We start from the raw sequence: 25,644 nt of genomic DNA, 5'->3' as shown, positions 1-25,644 counted from the left end.
ATGGACTGCAAACTATCATGGCGGAAGGAAGACTGACAATCAGCGCAGAGGGACTGGGGAAATCATGAGAATTTATCAAGTCCGCCGTGATTCTTTAATTATTCATCTGTCACCTAACAATTACATATTCGATAAATTTCAAATATCAAATTAGATAGCTCCAATATTTACAAACATTGAACAAGAATGTCCATTAGTTAAGTGAATGGCTGAATACTCTAGTTTTCTATCCCTTTATTTACACTTGCCAGTGAAAATTCCATTACGACGTTGTACATCTCATGTTCCGGGATGGCACAGTATTGAAAAAAAAATCTATCAAAAAACCTAACGCATTCTATTGAACAGTTGAACGACGAAGTATCAATTTAAAGGCCAACAGAAATGCTACAGAATTTTTTTTCTCGGTTTTTCTGGAATTTTTTTTCGGTCATGTGAGCGCACCTATCCCCACGGGATATTAATAATTGATAATTAAATAAGAACATGAGCTTTGTGATTTTCTTTCTTCTAGTAACACAGAGATGACTGGCAAAATTTTCTTAGTCTAAATCAATTTTTGAGATGTTGGTCAATCCACCGGTTTGAACCTTGGACATTCTCATGCGTTTGAATGCTGTTATCAAGTCGTCGTGGGTTATTGGACGCAGAGCGTCGTGGTATTCCTCTTCCTCGGTGTTACTTTCGTATGATACACTGAAATATATGAAATTAATAAATTAACAAATGCATGTATATTGAAATCGTTCATCTATTCGTTGGATTCTCCCTTGAATACCCTATTAATTCCCTCAACTAACCGTGGGTGCTCTCGAGAGTAATCCCTCACTCTGTACAACGAGGCAGTTCGACACAACTCGTGGAGATCAGATCCAGAAAAGCCTTCTGTCACTTTTGATAATTTACCAGCATCGACGTCCTCAGCTGTGGGCTCTTTATCGAGAATTAGTTTGAGCACCTGCGTTCGTTGCGCTTCATTCTGGAAGAATCACCAGTCAATTTAATTACTGTTTACGCCTCTAAATATTCTAGACTGTTCAATGAGCCATTTTGAATATTTATTTATTTAGTGACTCATCATTTAGTGAATAATAGTAAATACTAACTGGTAAACCTATATGAAAGGTCGCTGGCATTCGTCGAAGTATTGCTCGATCGAGATCTTGCGGTCTGTTTGTGGCGCCCATCACGATAACAGTGCACAGCGGATCGGTAATAAGTCCATCCCACAGTGACATAAACTGAGCTTTCATCATAGCTGTTGCCTCGTGATCATGGGCAGTTCTCGCTCGCAAAAAAGAATCTAAATACAGTAAGAAATGAAATGTCTTTCTGCTCCATAATTTATTTAAATTCACCATTTCTCAACTCATAATTATTGATCAATGGATATGGAAGAGATGGATATTTCACCTATTTCATCAATGAAAATGATGCACGGTTGTATCTTGACAGCCAGTGAAAAAACAGCAGCAGTGAGTTTTTGACTCTCTCCGTACCACTTGTCAGTCAAAAGGCTGACATCGAGATTAATAAAGCATGTGCCACTCTCCCTAGCTGTTGCCTTTGCAATCATGGTTTTTCCACAACCAGGTGGTCCATGCAGAAGCACTCCCTGGATTATTTTAATTTTAATTCAGAAAAAATTCGCGTACTCTTATGATTATCATTTTATTAAAGATGAGACAGATATAGGAAAAGATGGGAGAAAAATCAAGGAAATTTGATCGATGATCTTGTTGAGTTTCAGTAGAAAATATTTTATGGAACTATTCAGATCAAATAGACCTTTCTGAATCAGCAACATCTCCTGATCAAGTGGTGCGATTGGGAAAAGTCTCATCTCATTGCAATGGCTGGAATTTAGATTGAGTTTTTATTTCCGAGAACCAAAAAATATTGAGAGCTGCAGTTCCCAAAAATTCTCTGTCTCTAGAAATTCGTCAAACCTTGGGCGCCTGAGTCAGCCTCGAGTCCTCGAATAGCTCCTTCCGCCTGATCGGAAGTATAACAGTCTCCTTCAGTTCTTGAATAACCGAGTCAAGCCCAGCGATATTCTCCCAGGACACTGGGATGTCTTGTGGATCGATCAAATGGCTTGCAATCATCATCTCGTAGTCTGTGAGCTGTGTGGTATCAACAGTGAGACTTATGCTGTTCGTTTTCCCCAATTTTCTCAACTGAGACTCTGCCTGAAAAATATTCCGCAAACGCTCTTCATGATTCTAAAAATTGATGTGTCAAAGAATTCATAGAAACATCTATTTCTCATTATATTAAACATAATTTTGAGGTTAGAACCAGGTGGCCAGTAGAATCCTTGCAGACATCATGATGTACTTACCTTTTCCTTAGCCTTCTTCTTGGCTTTTGCCATGGGATCCAGCTGACTCATTATCCACCTCATACTGAAAAATCCAATCGCTGTTACAAGGGATAATCGAACGATCAGGGAGATCATCTCCCCACGAGTCAGATTGGCACCATCTGTAACGCTCATTTTTTCACAAGTTAATGAAAAATGTTCAAAACTTTGTTTATCGTTTCTCGATGGTCGCCAAATCACTACAACAAAAGTTCAATTTCTCCACTATGAACTCTACAATTTTTGCACGAGGGAATCACAAACTCCAGGGGTTCACAATGATTCGGGATTCATGATAACAGTCAGTACGATGGTATTAATTTAATTTCATGGGTATGACTGTCATCCGGACGCTCATCGAAGCGCGACAGTTGTGCAAATAATTTTTTATCAGATTATTATTTTCGTTCACTTAATAAACAGAAAAGTTGCGGAAAGTGGAGTTCTTTAAAAGTTCATTATTTTCAAGGGAGCCGACATTTTGTGTCGATAAACTAGGTCTCGGGGGAGTTACCGGCATGAGAACACTCGACAGACGTATAATTAACAAGTGAATAATTAATACTAATTAGAATGAGCTCTGATTTCCTCACCTGCTGACTATACGCCATCAAAAATTAATTATAAGTACACCATCAATTCCAAAATTAAGATTCTAAGCTATTCAAACTAATTCCTATATGAACTGCTGAGACTTCAATGAGAAAATTAATTATCCATCTGCTAATTATGCTGAACTAACCAGTTCAGCAATTTTTAATTACCAAATTCGTCAATACAAATACATAAATGATTCTGTTTCCCTGAAAATTAAACCCCTTTAAAATTATATTTTCCAAGGAGCTATATTCTTTCCAAAAATTGTTTATCAACAACATAATATTCCAAAGCTAATGTTTATAAACAACGACAACCAGATAATTATGATACACAGTCTGGGAGCGATTATTATAAAAACACTTTAGTGAAATGAGAAAACTAAAAAATTAAATGCCGACATTATTGTCATCAAAACATGGCACGTGTTGGGGTCACCGAATGAAAAAAATAAAATGACTAAGAATTTTCATTCCCAAAAAAGAACAATTTTTTTTGAACAATGTGATTGATTGGTCAGGTCCCCGTGACACACATCAGTGCGAGAGTGTTAACGGTACTTGAGCTGACCTACTCCTGTATATTTTTCTGTCTCACTCCATCGACTCAAGAGAGCAACTTTGCATTTCACTAGCATGTTCTTATTCGGTTCAAACGAGTGTATTTCACCTCGGTCCAAGAAATAAAAAAGAAGAGTAGAGAGGAGCGGGAGAGAAGCAAGAGCTACTGTAAAATATACTGCACACACGTTTTCACTCTGAACACAGTGTGGCAATCATTCGTTTCTTGTTCTTCAAATTCTGTGAAATTTTTAATTATCTCGTTTCTCCATGTCCATATTACTTACTGTATCCCCTTCCTCTATTTTCCGAAAGAATTGGACCGGGAAGGGAATTATAGGTGGTGGTAGCCAGTGATCAAAGCTTACTCTGCCACTGCGGAAGTATTTTTCTCCGTTCAAAATTCACCAGTGTTAAACATATTACATTTCATACTAGACTAGACATTCGGATATCGATAGGCAATCTATTGCTCAAGAAAAAAGCACTAGAAAGATTTTCAACGAAAAATTGGTAAAATTGTTATTCATTTTTATTACAGCGTGAGAATGAAGTGCATAAATTTGACAGTTGTAGTCGTGGTAAGTGCATTTAATAACAAGGACATTAATTATCAATGTCCTATTAATCCTCGCTCCTCTTAACAATTTCACTGTGCAAATATTATTCCTCCGATCAGTGTTGGCGATAATGAATAACTATTCTCATCACATACACTCGATTGAGTGTCATCATGTTATTGTACAGTCCGACAGATAAAAGTAGAAAAAAAAATTTGAATTACAGCTGAATATCCTACCTGCTGTTCTCGGGCAATTTAATTCTGGGGGACCAAACACTTTTAATTATGATGCATCATCAGCATGTAGCAAACCGTATTCGCGTAGAGGAAGAGAGCATTATGAAAAACTTCCATGTGATTTTCGACGACAGAATTGGTGTACAATTGCTGGTAGCAATTATCCCTGGTATTAGAATGCAAATTAATAACAAATATTTCAGTGATGATTGATTGGCCTCTCCAGTTTTTAAATAATATTTTTTCAAGGCATGCTGTCAGACGATTTGTCTATGAAAACCAAGGACTAATGCGACGAATGTACGGAGATGAAAAGCACATAAATGTGCTGAAGAATGAGCTTAAAAAAAATGACATCGAATTAGAATATGAAGACAACTATCACAGATACTTTGACGATTTCCAGTTAGTTGAATATGAGTATTCATATGTTCTATTATTCTTGTTACACATTGTCCAGGGTTTTACATAAACATTACTTTGATTAACGGATTTATCATACCTTTTGTTTCCTGCTAGACGATCTATGCATGATGATCAATATGAATTTGAGGGATATGAGAAGGAGAACATTCATGAATATCAAGCTCGGGCATTTGCCAGTGAATCACCGAAACAACGGCCATACCCACGATTCTCTTTCCATCCATCAGAAACAACTATTACCAGTAGCACGACGTCTCAGACGTCACCTTCACCGACCGAATTTCATTTCCCAGGCTCGGAATCAATGGTGACAGAAACAACCTCAACAACTGTGGAATCTTTAACAAAGTCTTCCATTGATGTGACTGAAACAAAAGAAAAAATTATTGGAAAAACGTCAACAATATCAGGGGTGACTTTGTCGGAAATAGCTCACGTGAAAAATGCGAGCTTTAATGAAATTCCTGGAGCCTTAAAAGCAGATAAAGAAAATATTTCAACTAGCACAACAACAGAGTGGCCCAGTGAAGTAGAAGGAGTGCATGTCGAAACTACTATAGAGCAAAATGGAACCACAAGACTACCAACTGTGTCTTCGATAGACCCAATTAACCAACTGTCTGGAGAGGAAAATAAAATGCAATCATCTGTGGATGAGAATCAACAACAATTTCGACCGCGTCCGGAATATCATTTACCTGAAGCTCAACTCGATGGTACAAATGTTGAGGGACAACTTTTTCAAGACTTTGTTGTTAAAGATCAGCAAGAACAACCAGTTCTCAAACTTCGTGGAGTGTAATGATATGAGTATTATTGATGCTCTTTATTTATCCATTATTATGATTATGTTTTATATATTTTTTCAGAAATGCTTGTCCTGTGAAGGATGAAGTAGTTGCCCCCTTCTGGGCGAACAATACAAAGGGTGAAATTCTTGCTTTACTCAATCTCTACCCCTTCGAGCAATTTCTTCATTGGGAAAAATGCACGTAAGTCCCAATAATAGTTATTACATTTTTAATTGTAATACCATATAATATCAGGAGATGGAGAGAGCATTTTTTTGGTTTGATATTTTATCAGCGTTTTTTAAATGTTCATAGAGATGAGAATAAACAAATGTATTGTCGTGAGGGCTGTAAATGCGAGCAACAATACCGGCTGTACCGGCTTCTCGCTTATGATCCAAACAATGAATGTCGTGGCATCTTCAGCGATTGGTTTAAATTCCCAAGCTGCTGTGTATGTAGATGTTACGATCTTCCGATTGAATTCCGAGTGACATCAAGATCACCCCGGGCTCGTAAACAAACTCTCAAGATACGTTCACCCAGCCGTCAATGATGTTCATTTACTAAGGGAGAATTAAAACGACAAAAAAAACGTTCAAGGCTAGTGAATTGAAAAAAAAGCAAACATTAAAATATTGCTACTGTTATATTTATATGCCACCCATTGTTTATTGAAATATATCGTCTGAAATAACACTATATACACTTGAATAACTTAGCGACGAGTTTATCAGAATTTATTTTTTACTTTATCGCACAAACTTCCACACGTACTTCGTGGAACTATTGAATTATTAGTTTGTTTCATTCATTCAGTGGTGTCTTCACTTGATTTATTTATTTATTCTTTGAATTGTTGACGTTTTATCATGAATCGGAATAAAATTCACAAGTAGAGAGTTGAGATATTTGGTAAACGAACCATTACTGGAGAGAATATTAAAAGATACTCAATTATTATTTGGTTCGACGTTTGCCTTTTACTCAGCCATAACTTGGTTTCTCAACTCCTACCATAATTTGATATGATACGATGAAAAGTTGAAGATATATCTCATTGAAATTGTTGACGTTATTCATATAATATCAAGTAGTACGATTGTTACATATTAAATAATTATCCTGATATGAAATAGGGCTGTGGCGAAGTATATAAAATTGATGAGCACTTATAGTTCTTATTAATCATATCAATGATGGACTAATGATAAATAGGAAACCCAGCATGACAGTGCTTTACTTATTGCGAACTTTAAACATCCAATATTTTCATAAAAAATATAGAAGCTAGTTCAGAACAATTTGCCATTATCTTATGAATTACGAAACAATGTTCATTATTAATGTAGTGTACAATTAGAAAATATTTAATCTCTCTTTCGTCTTGTAACATTAACGATTGAAAATAGTTAACTTATAAATTGCAATTGCCATTTTATCATGATCACAACGTTATATTTTGAGTGAGCAAGAACATTTATATATAATACTGTGAGAGCCTGCTGCTGGTCCCTGCCAATGTACAACGAAGAAAAAAAAATGAAATAAATCCAATTAATGAACTCATTTACCTATTGTATCTGCGTATTATGTTCTCCCTTTTCCTCTCTCTCATTGCACATCAAAATAAATGAAAAAAATTCTCAGTGTTGTCTGATTGATCACCCGGAGGGTGACAGTACAATAAAATTATGACAAACAGCTGCTCGAGCTATTACAATTAATGATAAACATGGTTATATAGAAAAATTAAGAAAACTTATTAAATAAAAGTAGAGTCGAAGGAGGTGAAAGTAATTAATCTTTGTTCAATTATTAAACTATATCTTGTATATATGTTTTTGTATTATTATTAATTAATTACTATTGATTAATCATTGAAGTGCACAATAATGTACGCCTTGACCTTTATTTAGAGTAACAAGATTGATATATTTTTAATTCTGGTGCGATATGTATTGCTTCCATACGAGAAAAATTAACTTGTGCAATTATTACTTACGTATCCTTCCATTTTCATATTATAACACCACTTGGCGAGAGCACAAAGATTTATTTTGAAAAAAATGTAGCCATTTCATTCTTAATAAGAGTCATTAATCCTGCACTCCTGCGACTCTCTTTATGACTCCGTAGCTAACGATTATGTAGCCACTCTAACTTTTAAAGGGATTTCAAATACAAGTAGGTCAGTGTGGAAGTGAATTCCAAACTGGTTTGTCTCTTTCCAAGCGACAAAGCATATATCAACGATTGATCAACATTCACATTGTTTGATAACAAAATGAATCTCAATCTATAATTATTTCAGTCACTGCTTAGATCGAAAATATTTTTCCAAAATCATTGTAGAGTACAATTAATTGTTTTGAATACATAGTATAATATTGTTTTGGTTGGTGTATTGCAGAGGGAAATAGGTAAATTGATAGAAAAATTTATTACTAAATAACTGATTGGTCGTGATTAATTATAATAACGGGAAGATTCTTACGATATGTTGAAGCAGTATTTATGTATCACAGTGATGTGATTGATAATAACATCGAAATCACGTTTTCATTGAATTATTATTCACGCGTTTTGCATTGCACTGGGAGCAGGTATGTAGATGATGAAAGGAATACGTGAGAATTTTGTACATAAATAATGTGAGGGGATTGATAAATGGTCCCATTATTCTCATTTTGCCTATGTAAGATAATGTTTGACTGACAAAAATAATACACACATGCTCCCGATATATCTGCCTCCATTACCCCATTTCTAAAAATAAAGGAAAATTAATGCATTAATCACATTTTCATCTTCTTTTTGATTTCAACATTTTTTTTTCTAATTATGCAATTTTTATCGATAAATAACAAAGTGAGTGTACATCTTTCACATTTCTCCATACTTGTACAGTTTATTTTCTTAATTTTTGGTCTCAGTGATTAAACTTATGCCTAAATATTGTCTCTCATTAGAAAGTTATGAAAATCCATTATTCGTGTTCCACGAAAATTGTATCTTTTTAAAAACACAGCAACAAGTAGACTCTCTTTTTCCATTGCTCTTGTTAATAATAATAAATAGAAAAAATCGCGTTCAAAGGCATTGATCTCGCCATAAAACTAACTGTTTTCCTTTTACATAAGGTATCGTTACTTACAGAAATTTCCTTGATTGAAAGAAAGCATATATTACATCTACCCTCAATTGAATAAAATTAATTACATAAATAGTATACATGTATACGACTCAAACATACCTAATTAAAGTGATACATAAATTCACCTGAATTATATTTCTGTTTCACGAAATAGACAAAAATCTGACGTCTTCAAACTGTCTCACTTTTTCCTTTTAAAAATCATATAATTCACATTCGGATTGTATTTTACTGTATCCCATAGGTACTCTCATCGATTCTGATGACAATCACACAACCTATAACCACTTGAGTATGGATGCTAACCATAGATATCGACGATTTTTTGTCAGGTCCTTTCTCAGCTTCAAAAAATGAAGAATTTTCGAAAGAATCAAGTTATTTTAAGCAATAAAATCCAGTAATGGAAATGCCAGTGCTCTCTTGATAGAATATAATGAGGGCTCCTCAAGTGGATTTAGATTGATTTCCACTGTGGTTTATGAGGGCCCCCCCTTGGATGTCAGGGTGGCCCTCGAGGTACCCATAATGCCTTACTCTGTTCGCAATCGACGGCAGCTTTAACTTGAGTACAAATATAGGCTACATTGACTCCAGCATGAATAATATCAGAAATATGATGTTTGTACTCGGCTTCAATTTTGAGTGATTGCTCATGCATTTCTTTAGCAGCTTTGGCACTTATTTTATCACTCGGATATCTCGAGTCTTTGACTTCCTTAATTTGCTTGACACTTTTAAATTTAATCAGGAGCACGATTGGATATATCTGATGTCTATGAAGTCGTTCAATCGACGCTATTGATACATCCAAAATACAGTGTGAATTCTGAAAATTAGAATAAATAAATGAATACACACCTACAGAAGTGCAAAATAAAAATAAAACATTGTGATAATAATAGCAATGAAATGACAATATACCTTAGCACATACGTCTTTGACGGCTTGAACAGTGGTGCACTCAAAGTAACTCCCTTTTTTGCGATAATCCACATAAAGAGAATCTCTCAATCCTTGCTCTAAGGTAGCCTGTGAACAGTGCATGGCTTCAGGAAGGCACCTTGTAAAGTCACCAGGACAATCTTGCAAAAGTTTAGTAGCGACACATTCACTGAGCGGTCCAATAATCAAAACTGGTCGCAATGTTGGATAATCCAGTCTCTCAACGCGTTGATAACTGGCTGGCAAATTTTCCTCATTCAATGTACCGCTGTCACTGTACCAACCAAGACTGACTCCCGTGAGTGTCGAGAGTTCTTTACTATCTCTACTAGATGATCTATGATGTTTCTTACGTCGAAAGAAGCTCCTTCGTGCACTAGTAGTTCCACGCTTTCCAGTATCTGTCTCCAAATCCCCAAGGGACCTTCTCAACAGTAACTCTTCTTCGATTTTAAATTTTGATGGTATAATTCCACATTGCTGGCGTCTACCAGCCTGATCCACCAGCCATGCTCTCCAGTGTCCCGGTGTACCATTGAACATTGTATTATCAACATAAAGTACATCGTCTTTATTAAACCGTAATTGCAAACTGTCTCCAACTTCACCGACACGATCAAACATAGCTTTTACATAAAAACTATCACCAGGTTTATCTTTGACTTCATTGTAACGTTCTGGCATGTATTGAGCAACTAGGGTTACTTTATCAGCAGGTCTAGCTAGTTCCAAAGCTGCCTGTTCTGCTGTTGCTTGTCTTAAATCAACACCATTATATTCAAGTATTCTATCACCTGATCTCAATCCTGCATCTTCAGCCAAGCACCCAGGTTGAACAGAATGAACAAAAATTCCAACACCATTACCACCCACCAAAGATATACCTAAATTTGAGCATTTACGAGTTTCGATAAATAGATATCGTGGCTCGATTGTAGGAGGACTTTTTCTACTTTGCTCCTCTTGTGTGGGACTACGAACTGTTGCATTTTGACGCTGCAATGTTGTAACCGCTTGATTCATTTGAGCTCGTGTTAACGAGGATACACCCCTTATAGAATCTATAGTTGCGGAATTTCTGAGCTCTGGTTTCCTAATATTTATATCAAGTGATGCTGAATTACGAATTTCCCTCGCCCGTTCTTGGGTATCGCGCACCTCCATGGAAGCTGAAGCTCTCACCTCTCGTTCACGAATCGCTGGTGGTAGAGTCAGGGTTGTCTTACCCGATGTGGTTGTCGTCGTTGTTGTTGTTGTTGTTGCTGTTGCTCCGTCTCTTTCTGGTTCGGTAGCTTCATGATGCTCGAGGCTTGATTTCCTTGGTACTTCAGGACTGTTGCATGGAGTTGGTGAGCCACTGTGACTTCCACCAGCACCTACACAAGGTTCCGGAGAACTTGATGAACCTGTGCCTTGGAGCTCATTGTATTCTGTAAATTTGAAAAAGAGAAAAAAAGAAAATGGAAACAAAAACAAAAAAAAATTCAATTAGGCGTTATAATAATTATTATCATAAGATTTACCAACAGTGAATGTTAATGGCGTGAATAAGAACAACAATAATCAAGTAATTATAATAATGGAAGGGAGTCTTTGGCAGGACCCATTTTTACATGTGCAAAAATACTCACTATGTGGATTGTACTGGACTTGCATTGTAATAGCACCAGTACGTGCATCCCTGAGTACTTTGGCAGCACTGGGATAATCAGCAGTTCTAAGATTGATGCCGCAAACATCTAGTAATTGATCGCCAATCTGCAAACCAACTTTGCTAGCCAGTGAATTTTCACTGACAGCTGAAACGAAGACTCCCTTTTTTTCAAGGCAAAAAATTCGTATTCCCAGAGGTTCAACGGATTTATCAATTTTTAATCTTCTAATTTCTCCAGGTAATGGAGTAAAAGTATCATCCCCAGGGCTTGTCATACCAGTTCTAGAGCTCAGTACTTCGAGCCTAAAATTATTTGACATTGGACTACCCCTTTCAGATGTTCTCTCAATGCTTCCCGTTGAAAGTTTTCCAACACTATTCTTAGAAACAACACTTGGATTCGATGGTATCCTAAACCTCTGATTTTCCTTTTTTCGTGGAAATGTACCACCTTCATACCAATAACCTGGTGGTGTATAGGTACTGGGTACATCGTAACCAGCCCCAACTGGATGTCCTCTCAATTTTTGATAAGGTGAGTCTACAGAGGGTGTGTGCAAGTGGCCAAATGTTTGGTTGTGACCAGAGTGGTTGTAAGGGGGCTCGAAACACCAAGAACGATCGGAGAGTCCAATGGGCTCACCTGACTGTAATCCCAGAGGTAGAGGTAGTGATGGAGGTGAGGGGTAACGTGAAGGTAAGGAATTTTGTTGATGAGGATGTGGATGTGAGTGTGTGGTATAAGGGGGAAATGAAAAATTACCAGACAATTGTTGTTGTCTTGGAGCTGTTGATGATGAGCCAGATGTATTGCTCAATGTTGCCGATAAAGCAAGTGGATAGAGTTGTGAATGAGCCCGATTATGTTGTAGTGTACTTTGGTCTGGTTGGCTTTCATTACTTCCATACTGTCTGAGGCGTCTTTTTTGCGGATGCCCGTTATAATCATTATTGGCTGATTTAATTGAATAATCTATACTGCTCTCCGATGGTGCTTGACTTGAACTCAAACGTCCTGGCTCAACTGGCTCGAATTCAGCACTCGCTGGTTTTTTCTCCAATGTTGCAATATCCTTGAATTGAATTACAACAGGTGTAAATGATTTTTGTCCAAATAGTTGACCTGATTTACTGAATGACACTGGGCTTTCCATAGCTTTATAAACAGTATGACGATTGCTTACATTTGAAAAATTACCCAAAGGAATTGGATTCGATATTCTATTGTAGTTATAGCTTTCGTATTTCGGTGGATGATTAATAAGAACACTCAGTGGTAATCTCTCCTTTGTTTTTCGCGGATGTAAAATTGTTCCAGTGCCATTTTGAATAAGAGGGCCTCCTCGAACTTTTGGCCATGTACCACCATCTTTTTCCATTTTTTCAGTAGCTCGCAATTTATTTCTCTTCAGTACACTATTTGTAGTTATGTTTGTTGATGCTGGTAAGGCTGCTGCTGAAGTTGCTGTTGCAGCTGACATTGTCATTGTTGCTGCTGCTGATGTCGTTGCTGTTGTTATCATAGTAGTCTTCTTCTGATGATAACTTTCAATAACTGAATCCAATTCTGCTATTGCATCTTGCTCCTGCTCAAATGTATTTGGGCTAGAATTTCTATGTCTTTTTTTCTTATCAACATCACGATCTTTACTGTGTCTTCTACCTCTAACAATATCAATTTTTTCACGAATATTATCCCACGCGTGACTGATACCACTCGGTTTTTCACCACTTACAGATTTCGATACTTTATAAATACTTCTTTCATTGAAATTAGATGCCATGTACCGGCGTTCATAATCATCAGATGTTGCTTTTAACATCAGACGTTCTTGCTCGGTTTGTGAACAATTGTTTATCATTTTTTGAGTTTTGGTATCGGTTCCATAAATCATACCAGTATCGGGCATTGTTTCGGAACTCGAAGCTAATGACAGGGGAATTCCTTTGAGCGTTGTTATTGTTAAAACATCAGCAATAGAATCATTGAGTAAGCTCATTGCTTCATGACCTGATGTGACACTATCCATTGGTTTACTATTGATATTCAATACACGATCACCAACTGATAAATTACCATCTTTAGCTGCTGAACTACCGGGAGATATTTTTGATATATAAATACCAAGTTCCAAGGCAATACCATGAGGTATAGTATCACCAATAGGTAATTGAGTTGTTCTCAAATATCTTCGTGTTGATCGTTTACGACGAACCGTAACTGTGGCCGAACCAAGTGTGCATGCACGAAGTGTTTCAAGAATCATTCCAGTTGATACTGACGTGCAGTCTACATTGTTCACACGAATTATACAGTCATTTACTCTCAATTTTCCACTAACAATACTTCCCTCATTGATCTGCGCAACATAAACACCAGTATCATTTGGAAAATAAGGATCTTGACGTCCTCCAATTAAAATCAAACCCAAATCACGATCACCATCTTGACACAATCTACTGAGATCCAAGTGAATTGTTATTACATCCCATTCATTGGAATTATCTTCATGATGGCCATAAATACTCGATCGTGTTAATAAATCACTCTCAATCATCTCTTTGAGATCTTTAAGTTCCTTCGAAGCTTCATTCCTTTGTCTCTTAATGTCATCAGAATCTCTAATAGCACTTGCGAATTCTGAAACTGCCCTATCTCTCTCTTTTCTCAATCTATCGCAATTTGATCTCAGAGCCTCTCTCTCCAGTACTATTTTATCACGCTCACTGAACGCCCAATCACGACGACGTTTTGATACTTCTGCTTCTTGAATGGCTTCCTCCAGTTCCCCCTGAAGAGCTTCAACTTGTTTTCTAAGCCTGTCAATCTCCAAATTCGCCTGATCCAAATCATCCATCGTCTCTTTTTCGCGTTTCGAATAGTCTCGAGTATTGACTTCACACTCAGTTTCCTTCGATGAATTGATCCGTTCACGATTGTACGAATGTATTTCTAATCGATTTTGATAATCTCTACTAGCAACCTCTGAATAATCACCAAATTTTTGACGCAAGACATTACACTCCTTAAATGCTTCATCCCGATCTAAGAGGGCAGACGATATCTCACGACGCAACGTCTCAATCTGATACGATAATGTTTTTTTCCCATCACCCAATGTTTTATTTTGATTTTCCAATTGAGTTATTTTAGCATATGCCTGGGCTAGATCATCACCCAATTTTTCCATTTCCTTATGAACTGTATCACGTTCCCCCATTATTAAAGTATACTCATGAAGTGCTGCATTCCGTTCTTCTGTCAATCGTTTTATATCTTTGCTGGTTTTCATCCGCAACATCATTGCTTGATTAATTTCCTTCACAGCATCTTCGTGTTGTTGCTGAACTTTTGATAATGCCTCGCGATATTCATTTCGTTCTCGCATTGCTATATCCCATTGTCTTATCGCCGATGTACACTGCTGTTTCAATCCATTTTTCTCTCTAAATGCTGCATTTCTTTCTTGCAGTGCCTCTTCATATTGTTTTTTAAACCGTGCTGCCTCTTCATGTGCCAACTCCAACTATAAGACAATAAATCCCAAAATATCCCATTATTGACTTGAAAAAAATTGTTAGTTTTAATAAATCCAGGACGAACAAATGGCAGCAGTGGTAAGCTTCTACAACTATATTAGTCAACTAAATAATGACAAATCGTCAACCGCGACAAAATAACTCATATTAGGAAATCATTTTCTATACCTTATTAACAGCGGATGAATGGGAAGACAACAAATCATCATATCTTTTTTTAAGCGAATCATACTCATCCTCAATAGCTTTATATTTCCTCAGAGCTGACAGATAACGTTGATTAATAGTATCACTGTTGCCACTATTAGTAACGAGTACGTCTTGATTTTGGCACCTCAATTCTGATACCTCTTTTTGTAGAGCCTGAACTTCACGATCCAATCGTTGCTTATCACTGACAAGATCACCATATGTCCCCAGCAGAGCTGAGCTCTCTTGTGACGTTGCCTCCAGTTGATTCATTGCAACAATATGCTGCCCGCAGTAGTAGTCCAATTCTTTCATAGTGTGATCACATCTGGAACGATTAATATGACTTGAAAAAAATTTTATTCATAATTACTGCCCTCTTAAAAATAATCATATATATAGGAAAAAAATCAATAACCCGATGGCAATTCATATCCACCGATAGTGCGGAGGAGATTTAAAAAAAAAGTGCCCCATCAGTTATGAGTTAAACATGTGGAAAACCTAATAACACGGTTCGGGGATGAGGGAAGCGACTACGCCACATGTTATTGTTGGATGAAAAAAAAAATAACAATAAAAATAAGAGGAATTGAAAATCAGGTCAACCGATCTGATCGATGGCTCAACTGAGTGTGAATTGGAAAGCATGAGAGAGCAAAGAAAAACAGGTACAATATTAATTGAAGGAGAATTATTTATAGAACAGAGTGAAAAAACAATTTCTGGGGAAAAAATGCTAAATAAAACGAGATTAACACAAACCGTCTCATTGAATCCGAGTGCTTATGTCTAATGAGCATTGGGTGCAATGTTTGGTCACGTTGCAAGCCATCATAGTCATTACGACAATCGGGACCACCTACTGCACTTTCAACACTGCTGTATCCTCCATTATCCCGTTCTGAATGCCAGTAATAATAATCCGTGCAAAATAACAGTCAAACAAAACATGAAAAAATAAAACAAAGAACACACAAAAATGCAAAAGGGAAAAGAATCTTTTAAAAAAACTGTAGGGAGCAAAAAATGAAAATATTTGTTCCCCTTCAATCATTTATTGCAAAAGCTTACCCATATGAAGTGCCCCATCTGCAAAAAAAATGGACAATAATTGGAAAAGCTTTCAGGCAGGAGAAAATTGAAATGCTAAACTTTTCAATTTGTGATATTTCATTACATTATGATATAAATATTTCCAAAAAACCATGAAAAAATACATAATTTGCAACATGAATTGTTCTAGACGGTAATCAATACTGAACGACTTGTGAATGCTCATTGTTTTAGCTTTCACTGCGAAAAGAAACTCTTAATCACACTTGCGTTAACATCGGGAGAGGGCTTTCACAATTTATAATTTATGTGTGATAATAACAATTGTTATGAAAAATAATGGTGAATAATTTTCAAAAAATAACTTGAAATATTTTATGCAAAAAATACACACCACTGCTAACAGCACTATCCAAGGATGATGCCTCAGATGCCATTTCTGCTTCTTCTCTGGAACTTCCTGTACTCTTTTTACAATTTCTTATATTTATTAACTACTGATAGTTTTCCGAACCATTTTTCCTGAAAACCAAGACAAGCTACAATTGTCTCCTTGAAAATTACTCAAAAACCCTGATTTTTATTGGGAAAACATTATGCATATGTGTTTTCTCATTCGTTTTTTATTTTGCAATAAAAATATCGATCATAAAAAATTGGAAAAGGTTATATTGGCCTGTGTGACATATGTATTAATAAACGAAGGCTTCCCTTGTCACCCGAGCGAATGAACAAATGATTTTAATGTCAGCAGCAGTTAATTTTTAAAAGTGATTTGATATTCACTACTCCTGGTGTCACGAATCAACTGCTTTATACCACCGTTTAATGACTTATGTTTTTCGAAAAGATCGTAAGTCCTCTGAGCGCCTAGTATATTCCAATCAGTTTATGATGACGTGTATGATTGTTTTAAGAATATATATATTAGTCAAGAGTGATTGAAGTGTTAACAATACAATTAATATTTCCGCCATTAAAGAAACTGAAATAATGTCAACACCTGCCGTTATGATAATTGCATTCGATACCCACAACCAAATCCCATCAATATTCAGAAACGTTTTTTATGTTTCTAATTTGAGAGTTAGAATAAATATGTGCTGTTTGTGTACAGGACAATAATGTCCTAAATTGTCTCAGATTCGACTGCATACTGATTATGAACGACATCGCTCGACTGTCTCACCTGGTGCACCAATACGACTGACAACTCGCCATTTTCATGGGTTTCTCACAGATCTGCACTATGTATTACGTTTACGTAGGGCCAACTAAACTCAATTTATCCCCCTAAACTGTCTTCCCTTCTATTTTCTCGTCGTTATGCCGTCTTCTGTATAACAACTTTACACTTTGGAATCTACAACTTTTTTTTTCTTTAACACTACGCATTTTTAACCATAATATAGGTTAGATATTACTCAGGAGCGCAGAGCTCACACTGAACTGACTGAACATGGATCCACAGGGGGGGCGACACTGCTATCCACCAAACTACCCCACTACACCGCACTCAACCCCTCACCCTTGGATCCTCCATATTGCCGCACACCAAATCAAGCGAGAGACAACGAATAACACTAATCCCACCGTAATTTTCTTGGGTTTCATGTGGTAGCTCTGAGTACCTCGGCGTCAGTCAACTCAAGGAGGTTAGACTGAACTAGAGGCGCAGATCGGGGAAACCCCAGGCGAGGAGTGCAGGACCCTAACGCGTGGAGGTGCCTCCATTGGTTCTTGAGGCGGGACAATTCAGAAGCGGAACTTTTATTTTCGCCTCGAGAGTCAGGGAAATTGACTTTGGTCAAAATTGAATTTTTAGGATGGGAAAATATGAAACATGAAAATGATTGTTCAGTAACGTTGAAAATTTATGTACATTTTTCGTTTTTATTTTTTCAAATTAGTATTCTCATACAAAATTTACATTGTTCTATATTATAATTTGTGTTGTGAACATTCTCTTCGAAACGTGTTTTTCAATGAAAACCGAATGGAGCAATAAATGAACTGATAGAACCACATAAATGTTTTTTAAATTAAACTTTGGTATATGTTATAAATGATAAAATACACTAATCTAAATAATAATAGTGTACGGATAAAAAAACCTTTGCAATTTTTCTAAATAAACTTTTTTAAGCATTATCCTAGTCGAAATATTCAAGACCAAATTATTGAGCTGTAACTATAAAATCGCCGTTTTGCAGAGCACAATTTAGATAGAGAAAAAATGGCATAGGAAGTACGAAAATTGAATGAAAGAATAATAACAATACTGCACGTTGTTTACTTTTGTTACTGGAAATTTCAATATTTTCAGAGAGGTGTATTACTCAGATAATCGTACTCATCAATTATTTTTTTCCAATGATACACTGGGCGAGCAATCTTTGAGCATTGTGCGAAGTCGTAAAATCTCTTTCGATGCTGCTGTCAAATCTGATTGCAATTGTAATTCTTTTTCACGCAATCGTTTGATATCCCGTTGACAGGTCTAAAAGTGAAAAATTTTCAAATTAAGATTCATTAATAATAAATGAATAATGATTGGATGACTTCCTAGTATATTTTAGTAAATAAATAAACTCTTAACTCACCACATTTTGCCTGAGCAAATCCAGTTTGTCACACTTGAGTCTAGTAACTTGTTGTTTTAAATGCTCTGTTTCATTAATACCATTTTTATTACACCTGACTTCATGAGTTTCTGCGGAACTCATTGATTCGAGTCCCGTATCACTGTCAGGATAGAGAATTTGTTCCAGCTCCAACTCACTGTTTAAGGAGCTATCATCACTCTCTGAAACACCTCTAGAGGTTCTGTTATAAGATTTTTCTACTTTTGCGGTACGTTTTTTCCAGTTCTCTTGTGTCATCCGTGATTTTTTACTATTAATTTTACTAGAATCTTTGACAAGCTTCGCCTGGATCGCTGATTCATCTGCTTCTACTTTTCGCTCATCATCATCGTTATCGTCAGCATCATCATCATTATCATCATCATCCCCATCCCCTTCTAATCTTTCCTCTTCATCATCTTCTTCGTCCTCTCCCCTTTGAACAGGATCCTTAGAGGCCTCACTATTTGTATTTGTATTTAATAGACTATTTACTTGTTTACGTGTCTTCTGATTTTCCTGCTCAAAATCCGAAACCAATACTGATTCTGAAGCTCCCGAAGGGCTTGCGAGCTCAATGAAGAGCTTTCCTAGGGGTTTTGACGTGGATTGACGATTATTTAACGGGGCAGTCTCGAACTGACTCTTTTTCGTTAGCTGTTGAGGTACAGAATCTGTCGAGGCATTTTTCACTCGTGAAGTGAGAGCCTTGCGCACAGTATCAATAAATCTAGACCCACTCCCACCGCTACCCGAGCCCGAGGTATCACTTGCTGACGGACTCAACGGACACGGTACCCCACTTGGTCCTAATCCAATAGTAGTCCCCAAAAAATCGTTAGTCTTGGACTGTAGCTCTTCAGTGAGAGACTCCAACAGCGCAGATCGTGTTCTCAACTCAAGTTTAGCAAATTTTTCAGCTTTGTAAGCCGCATTTTCGGCATTTATGAGCTTAGTGAGTAAAAATTCCTTAAATTCAACGCTCTTGGGAAATACTGACGGTATTGGTAATGCAGGACCAAACCAGGGTACATCATCGCGTGCAGTAATGCTCACTTTATATCTAGTATTAGATGTACAGGGATCAATGACCTGTACAACAATGAATGCATGAAGGAAATGACTAGCGATCATGTCTGGACTGAAGGGAGTTGGTTCCTCTTGAAATATTATTGCCACAATATCGTTTCCAATGTGACGTTTACGTTGTAACTGTTGAGGATCGCCAGAACTGTACGGCAGAAGAGATGCCACGTGAAAAAGTACTTCCCGACCACGAAATACTTCATAAACTGCTGAATCACCGGTCTGGCCGTACTGTGTATCAAGGCCACCTCGATACCTTAATTAATAGATAAACAATGACTATAGATCCCCTCAAATCACAAATTAATTGTATAGACCATTTTTTTATCAATAACTAACCCTTTGTGATCTCTGAGATCGATTGTTTGGCCCAGAAGATCCAAAAATTCTTGGAAAGCAGGTGTTATTTGTCGATTACCGAATAGCTGTTCTTCGGTAACCTGTCCTGCTCGTTGATGTAGTACGCCAAATTTAAATCTACTAACTAGAGCATGTTCATCGTATCTCGCTATTAGACTTCCTGCTCCAGAACAAACAACTGGTATCAATGTGGTAACACTCAGAGATTCATTGATTACCTATAACGAGGACAAACAACGTATAACAGCATTATATTGATTGATCGGTACAATAATCATTTACCTTGATCATTTTGGCAGGTGATATATTTGAACCGAGAACAGTGGTTGCTACGAGTTCATGTGTTGAGCCGGTTCGTAATCGTAAAAGTATTCTCCAATGTTCTTGTCCAGCAACAGTTTCTCCCTTGACTGACAGGAGCACAGGCCCATTTTCATTGTCTCTCCCAATCAGATTGACATGCTCCTGTAATAAAAATTCTCATTTAATATTATTTACGATTCCTGAGCATTTTATTGAACCGTAATTTGTTTAGACTCAACGCCTATTTTAGGAACAATTCGAAAAGGAAATAAACGGTATTAAATATTGATGAAATATAAGGTGAAAGGCGCTGCAATCATCTTTCACAATATGAGCAATTTATTATACACCCGCGAATGAGAGAAAAGCGCTTGATTGTTCTCAATGGATATTTCACTGAATATTCAGACAATACACACAAAACATGTATTCATCGAACGATCGTGGACGGGCGTAAAGGGAGAATAGGAAAGGTAAGGTAGAAGAGGAGTATGAGAACGTTCCCACTCCCACGCCTAAATTATTCTGTTTTCCTCTTTGTTTTTTCCTTATCTTAATGGATTTCTTCCTCTGCAAGTATCCCCACCCCTCTGTCTCTCGTCCTCTCTATCAATCTCAGCAAATGGTATAAAAATCCCAGGATATGAAATTGAAAATTTAATGGCACCTACTGCTGGCCAGTGTGAGTGATCGACACGACAGCGATTTTGGAAAACTTTAAAAGAAATTGTAGTAACAAATTACCCGCCCAACGAAGAATCGGCGATAACATTTGGCCGTATCATCTTGATCAATCCTCGGCTGCCAGGCGGGCTGAGTCGGCAGCATAGCTCTGCCAGTAAAATCAAAAACATGTCGATGATCAGTCCCATCTAACCAGTAACCTGGTGGCGTTACCACAAGGGGCAGCTGCATTTGAGTATCATTGTTCGCTTGTTTGATAACCGCCTCCATTAGGGCACGTCCCAGGGGTTCATCACTCGTTGGGGTTGTGGCGGACAATGGCATTGGCATTTGCATCGTCCCAGTTGAACTGTGAGTTTCATCTCGCAATGTCTGTAAAAAATACAATATTTTTTTTCTGACGACACCAGAGGCATTTTCTCATGACATAGACATTTCGGACTCATTAAATATCATGATTGTCGTACATTATGTACACCAGGGAAAGAATATTCCCCGATGATGAAAAAAAAACATTCACAAAGATCAAATCGCCGGGTTATAACGGAGCAGTTATGCAGAATTTTATTTTACTGGGGGGGAGAAGAGTTATTAGTCTTCAAAGAAAATATCCTGCTGTATATCTAGGGGATATATGGGATCGAAAGTACCTTTCTCACTTGGGTCATATGTTTGGGGGGTGCCCCAGTATGACCGTTAGCTCTTTGCTGTTGTTGCTGTTGTGGACCGCCCTCCGATCTAAGATCGTATCTCCATCTCAATACACCCATCATCACTTACACAGAGTTGATTTTATAATAACAATGTATTATCAAGTAATGAGACACATCCATGTAATACTTTTCCAATGGGTAAATAATAAACTGAGAATAAATAACTGATCTAAAATATCGTCAAACTCTCCCAAAACTCTCATCACATGCACTTCTACATGACAACTCAAATCCTAAGGAGTCTTCGCATAGCTTCAACGGGTAATTAATACAAACAAATGGTCAATTATAAATTAACTGCAAAGCCTGTCGACGGCTGATCAACAACCACGAGAATCATAACCATTTAAATATTCCTAGATCGTCGGAATATTCAACTTATTTTGGTCCCAAGTGAAAACGGAGCAGTAAAAAAAACGATATTCTTCTGCTGCTTCACCAGCTTTTGGTTATTGTAGATGAAGAATGGGAGCTTGAAGAGAATGTTTTTTTGACACAACACTATAGAGTTCAACAGCGAAAGCAAACGAATGAGCAACTGGCGTCGAATTTTACTGGTTGTTTCGATGAAGCTACATATAGCTCTTGGGAATACATTCACTGTCGGCCCCTCTCCCCCTACCTTTTTCTATATTTGCCGCGACTCCATACGCACCTGGACGGTTACTATATACCGAAACACACATACATTCAAATTCCAACACCCAAATGTGGAAAAGTTTGCGGCGCCATTGCTCTCTTCATGGTCATTGCAGGTTTTTCTTTTATGAAAAAAAAAGTCAATGGCTCACGAATTAGATAATCCAGCGGTGGAGGGAGGCAAAAGAATTATCACGCTATTGACATCATCTCCCTGAATATTTTGTAACAACTGACATTGGCTTGAAAATTGGAAAATAGTTGAGATAATAGGGGCACAATTCCAAATGGATTAGCTAATTAACAGTCAAAATTGAAAAGAAAAATTATAATAATGACGTGTATTAATTCGTAAAAGCTTTTTTTATACCTTGGAAGCCCTGAACGTGTTCAGGGATTACAAGGGAGGGAGGGAGCCATGAAAATTATTTAAATTTTTAGTAAAAAAGTCAATCAAATGATTGTTCGGAATGGGAGTGGATTCGTTAGTGTCTTGATATTTTCCTCGTTTGAAGCAAAAAATATATCTCAACAAAATGGTTATTTGCCTTGGTGTACACAGAATGTAACGGATGTCGTTTCGTGGTCGACTTATTTCACTCGTATATGCGCCACTGGTTTCCCGTTCCTTTGTACCATGTCTGGCCTCCCTTAACCGCCATCTCCTCCCATTACTATCGTTCCATTTCCTGCCTACACCGAGACAAACTCGTTATTCCAAACCAAAATGAAAAATTAAAAAGAAAAATAGAGTCCACAAGTTTTAGCTTTAGGTTTGATATTAAATTTAGGTCTGGGGAGGCCCAGCAACATCAGTTGAGTCAGCTATGCAAGTCAGCATGCACTTGCCTACGAATGATGCTAACAACACCCAGATATCAATATTGCTCCAATGCTGAGGGTTCGCGACAGATGAAATCCCTCTGGAGATGACTAGGGATCTGTAAAGGACTGGTATTGTCTACGACATGACCCTTTTCCAGCAGACGTTGATATCAAAAGTCCTTTTCATGCGGAGGAACATACGTATACACATGTCGACAGTGGTGTAATATTCAATGTGGGTGTCTGTATGTGTTTGTCTCACCTGGTTAGAGTGGGCCGGTAATACACAGCGTTGATCATCAAGCCTAGAACTCTGCACTTTCGCCAATAATTCGAACAAATCCTGTGTAGTGCTCTGTGCAATGGAATATATTATTGAATGTCAATCGAATCAAAGGAGAATGATTGGGAAGAAGAAGTCCTCGAACAACTCACCTTTACAGTATCATCAGGATCATCGTCACATGACTCCACCGTGGATTTCTTCGGACCAGTTTCGCAAAAGATGGACTGCGCAAGTTGTTGCTTTCTGTGGCAATATTTTTTTTTATGACATTACTAGAGCTATAATATAATATCAACGATGTATCGACGTACTCATCGTGTTAACATCCACTTTCTGGAAAGGGTATTGAAATAACACAACAGAAATTAAATAGATTCTTTGCGAAAGGGAGAAAAATTGAGGGAACGCAATAGCCCACTCACGCCAATCAGCGACAAGGATGCTGGTAACCATCTCTGGGTAACACAGCGGTGTCGTGATATTTTACCGACAGGGAGTAACTGGCAGATCGTGCCATAAAGTTGGGGTAATGAACAAATTGCAATTTACTTTAAGATGAATGTTAATTAAATTTTCATTCCAATTCATCCTCTTGATTGTCGAACTTCAAACACAGAGGTGATGATTTTTTATAAATTAAATGTCATTCAATTATAATATTTTTGGAAATTTTCATTTAGATATTATTGAACTAATGAAAATATGAAAATTTTTGTCAATAGCAATTATCCTAAATTAACTTGGAATTAATGTGTAATGAGCCCCTTTTTCCCGGCGTTTTTTTCAATTCATCTCGATAATTGCGCAAATTTTTCAATCTGCGGTAGATGTGAGGCCAACATTGTGACACATATATGACCAACATATCACGCCGGATATACGTATTGGGTACGCGTAGCCATATACAGATTTCAATAGGGGACCATGAAATGAATAGAGGAAAAAGGACATCCCACTTGTCGTAAAGTATGTGCCTATTTTACAGCACTAACACAAGCTCGATTGTGATTGAATTGCACAATCGAAAAACAATAACATTTATGTAGATTGTTCTCTCAAATTTTCTACGAGAAAAGGACGTTGATCATTAAACTGAAATTTAAAGAAAAAAAAAATTTATTCCCACATGCGATTATAAAAATTCAAAACCCAGAGTTCGAAAATAGTTTACAATAGACTACCTGCCCATTATATTATTATATTTTTATATATTATTAGTTATTATTGTCTATTGTACCTATAAATTATCAAGTTTTAATATTTACCGTTTTTTAGAAAGCAGTGTATAAGATTCTTTAGAAGTTGTAGAGAATCTCATTCGCATTTTGTGAATCCGTTCACTAGTTCGCTTCTTTGCGACACCACCTTCAAGTACTGGCATCCAGATTGTTTTATCACGTTTCTTGTCTGACTATAAAAGACCGATTGTCGCGCAACTTCATAGACCCAAATTAAGAAATACCACTAAAAGCACCAAATCCACAAGAAGAGATGATTTTTTTTCCAGTTCATTCATACCAATGAGGATTCAAAAAGGTCGAGTTGTATTCGATTTTTCACTGGGCTGAGTCGATGTAGATCACACGATTAAAAATATATCACAACATTCGTAAATCACCTAAATCTATCATTCGATCTAGCACATCAGCTTTCTTCACAACACTGAGGGAAGACGAAAAGAAAATCCCTGATTTTTTCCTCGTTCTACTGTCAGGAGAAGAAATGAGGCTTAATGAGGGTTTTATGTTTATATGTTGGATGATGTACTGCTAACTTGGGTGTTGATGAATGAATACGTCAATGGGGAATGGAAAGCGAATGGTTAGCAAGTACGATATAGGCAATAAGTGTATGTTGAACAATATACACTTATACACATTGAAAGTGGAGAGGGACGTCGCGTGCACTCGCGCGCAATTATGGTACATATGTGACCTAAAACGTGTGTCACATTGCTCACTGAAAGACTGAAACCTGAGTGTACGAGTACCGGAAAGTATAAGGAAGTGTTGAACATAACGCAAGATAAATACAAAACCCTATAT

General features: G+C 37.1%; 4 protein-coding genes across 12 annotated transcripts; 1 reads left to right on the top strand and 3 right to left on the bottom strand.

Annotated features, from left to right (window-relative positions):
* Positions 1–80: 80 nt before the first annotated feature.
* Positions 81–2,863, bottom strand: LOC135165969 (outer mitochondrial transmembrane helix translocase). Its single transcript, XM_064127825.1, has 6 exons — positions 2,345–2,863; positions 1,950–2,192; positions 1,414–1,615; positions 1,107–1,303; positions 801–979; positions 81–696 (listed from the first exon to the last, which is right to left on the bottom strand). The coding sequence occupies exons 1-6, from the start codon at positions 2,498–2,500 to the stop codon at positions 543–545; spliced, it is 1,131 nt and encodes a 376-aa protein (XP_063983895.1). The 5' UTR covers positions 2,501–2,863; the 3' UTR covers positions 81–542.
* Positions 2,864–3,709: 846 nt separating this feature from the next.
* LOC135165965 (protein spaetzle 4) lies at positions 3,710–7,107 on the top strand. The gene is made up of 6 exons (XM_064127813.1): positions 3,710–4,103; positions 4,309–4,490; positions 4,571–4,726; positions 4,841–5,545; positions 5,617–5,739; positions 5,854–7,107. The coding sequence occupies exons 1-6, from the start codon at positions 4,071–4,073 to the stop codon at positions 6,092–6,094; spliced, it is 1,440 nt and encodes a 479-aa protein (XP_063983883.1). The 5' UTR covers positions 3,710–4,070; the 3' UTR covers positions 6,095–7,107.
* LOC135165955 (disks large homolog 5-like) lies at positions 6,186–17,718 on the bottom strand. Of its 7 annotated transcripts, XM_064127795.1 has the most exons (9): positions 17,269–17,718; positions 16,474–16,601; positions 16,098–16,115; positions 15,789–15,927; positions 15,003–15,351; positions 12,479–14,821; positions 11,272–12,367; positions 9,620–11,070; positions 6,186–9,524 (listed from the first exon to the last, which is right to left on the bottom strand). In XM_064127795.1, exons 2-9 carry the CDS (start codon positions 16,514–16,516, stop codon positions 9,198–9,200), a joined length of 5,766 nt encoding a protein of 1,921 aa, XP_063983865.1. In that variant the 5' UTR covers positions 16,517–16,601; positions 17,269–17,718; the 3' UTR covers positions 6,186–9,197. The 7 variants fall into 7 exon arrangements, with proteins under 7 accessions (XP_063983865.1, XP_063983863.1, XP_063983870.1 ...); XM_064127793.1 differs by having other exon boundaries at positions 11,272–14,821; XM_064127800.1 differs by having other exon boundaries at positions 12,058–14,821.
* Positions 17,719–17,952: 234 nt separating this feature from the next.
* LOC135165958 (rap1 GTPase-activating protein 1-like) lies at positions 17,953–25,540 on the bottom strand. Of its 3 annotated transcripts, XM_064127802.1 has the most exons (8): positions 24,865–25,540; positions 23,749–23,842; positions 23,576–23,668; positions 21,197–21,508; positions 20,432–20,614; positions 20,129–20,367; positions 18,683–20,045; positions 17,953–18,579 (listed from the first exon to the last, which is right to left on the bottom strand). In XM_064127802.1, exons 1-8 carry the CDS (start codon positions 24,978–24,980, stop codon positions 18,436–18,438), a joined length of 2,544 nt encoding a protein of 847 aa, XP_063983872.1. In that variant the 5' UTR covers positions 24,981–25,540; the 3' UTR covers positions 17,953–18,435. The 3 variants fall into 3 exon arrangements, with proteins under 3 accessions (XP_063983872.1, XP_063983874.1, XP_063983873.1); XM_064127804.1 differs by lacking the exons at positions 23,576–23,668; positions 23,749–23,842; positions 24,865–25,540 and adding an exon at positions 23,037–23,160; XM_064127803.1 differs by lacking the exons at positions 23,576–23,668; positions 23,749–23,842; positions 24,865–25,540 and adding an exon at positions 21,787–22,990.
* Positions 25,541–25,644: the final 104 nt, after the last annotated feature.

The sequence above is a fragment of the Diachasmimorpha longicaudata genome, chromosome 9 (genome assembly GCF_034640455.1).
Source record: "Diachasmimorpha longicaudata isolate KC_UGA_2023 chromosome 9, iyDiaLong2, whole genome shotgun sequence".
Taxonomy (NCBI): domain Eukaryota; kingdom Metazoa; phylum Arthropoda; class Insecta; order Hymenoptera; family Braconidae; genus Diachasmimorpha; species Diachasmimorpha longicaudata.
This window is presented reverse-complemented; position numbering and strand designations above follow the sequence as displayed.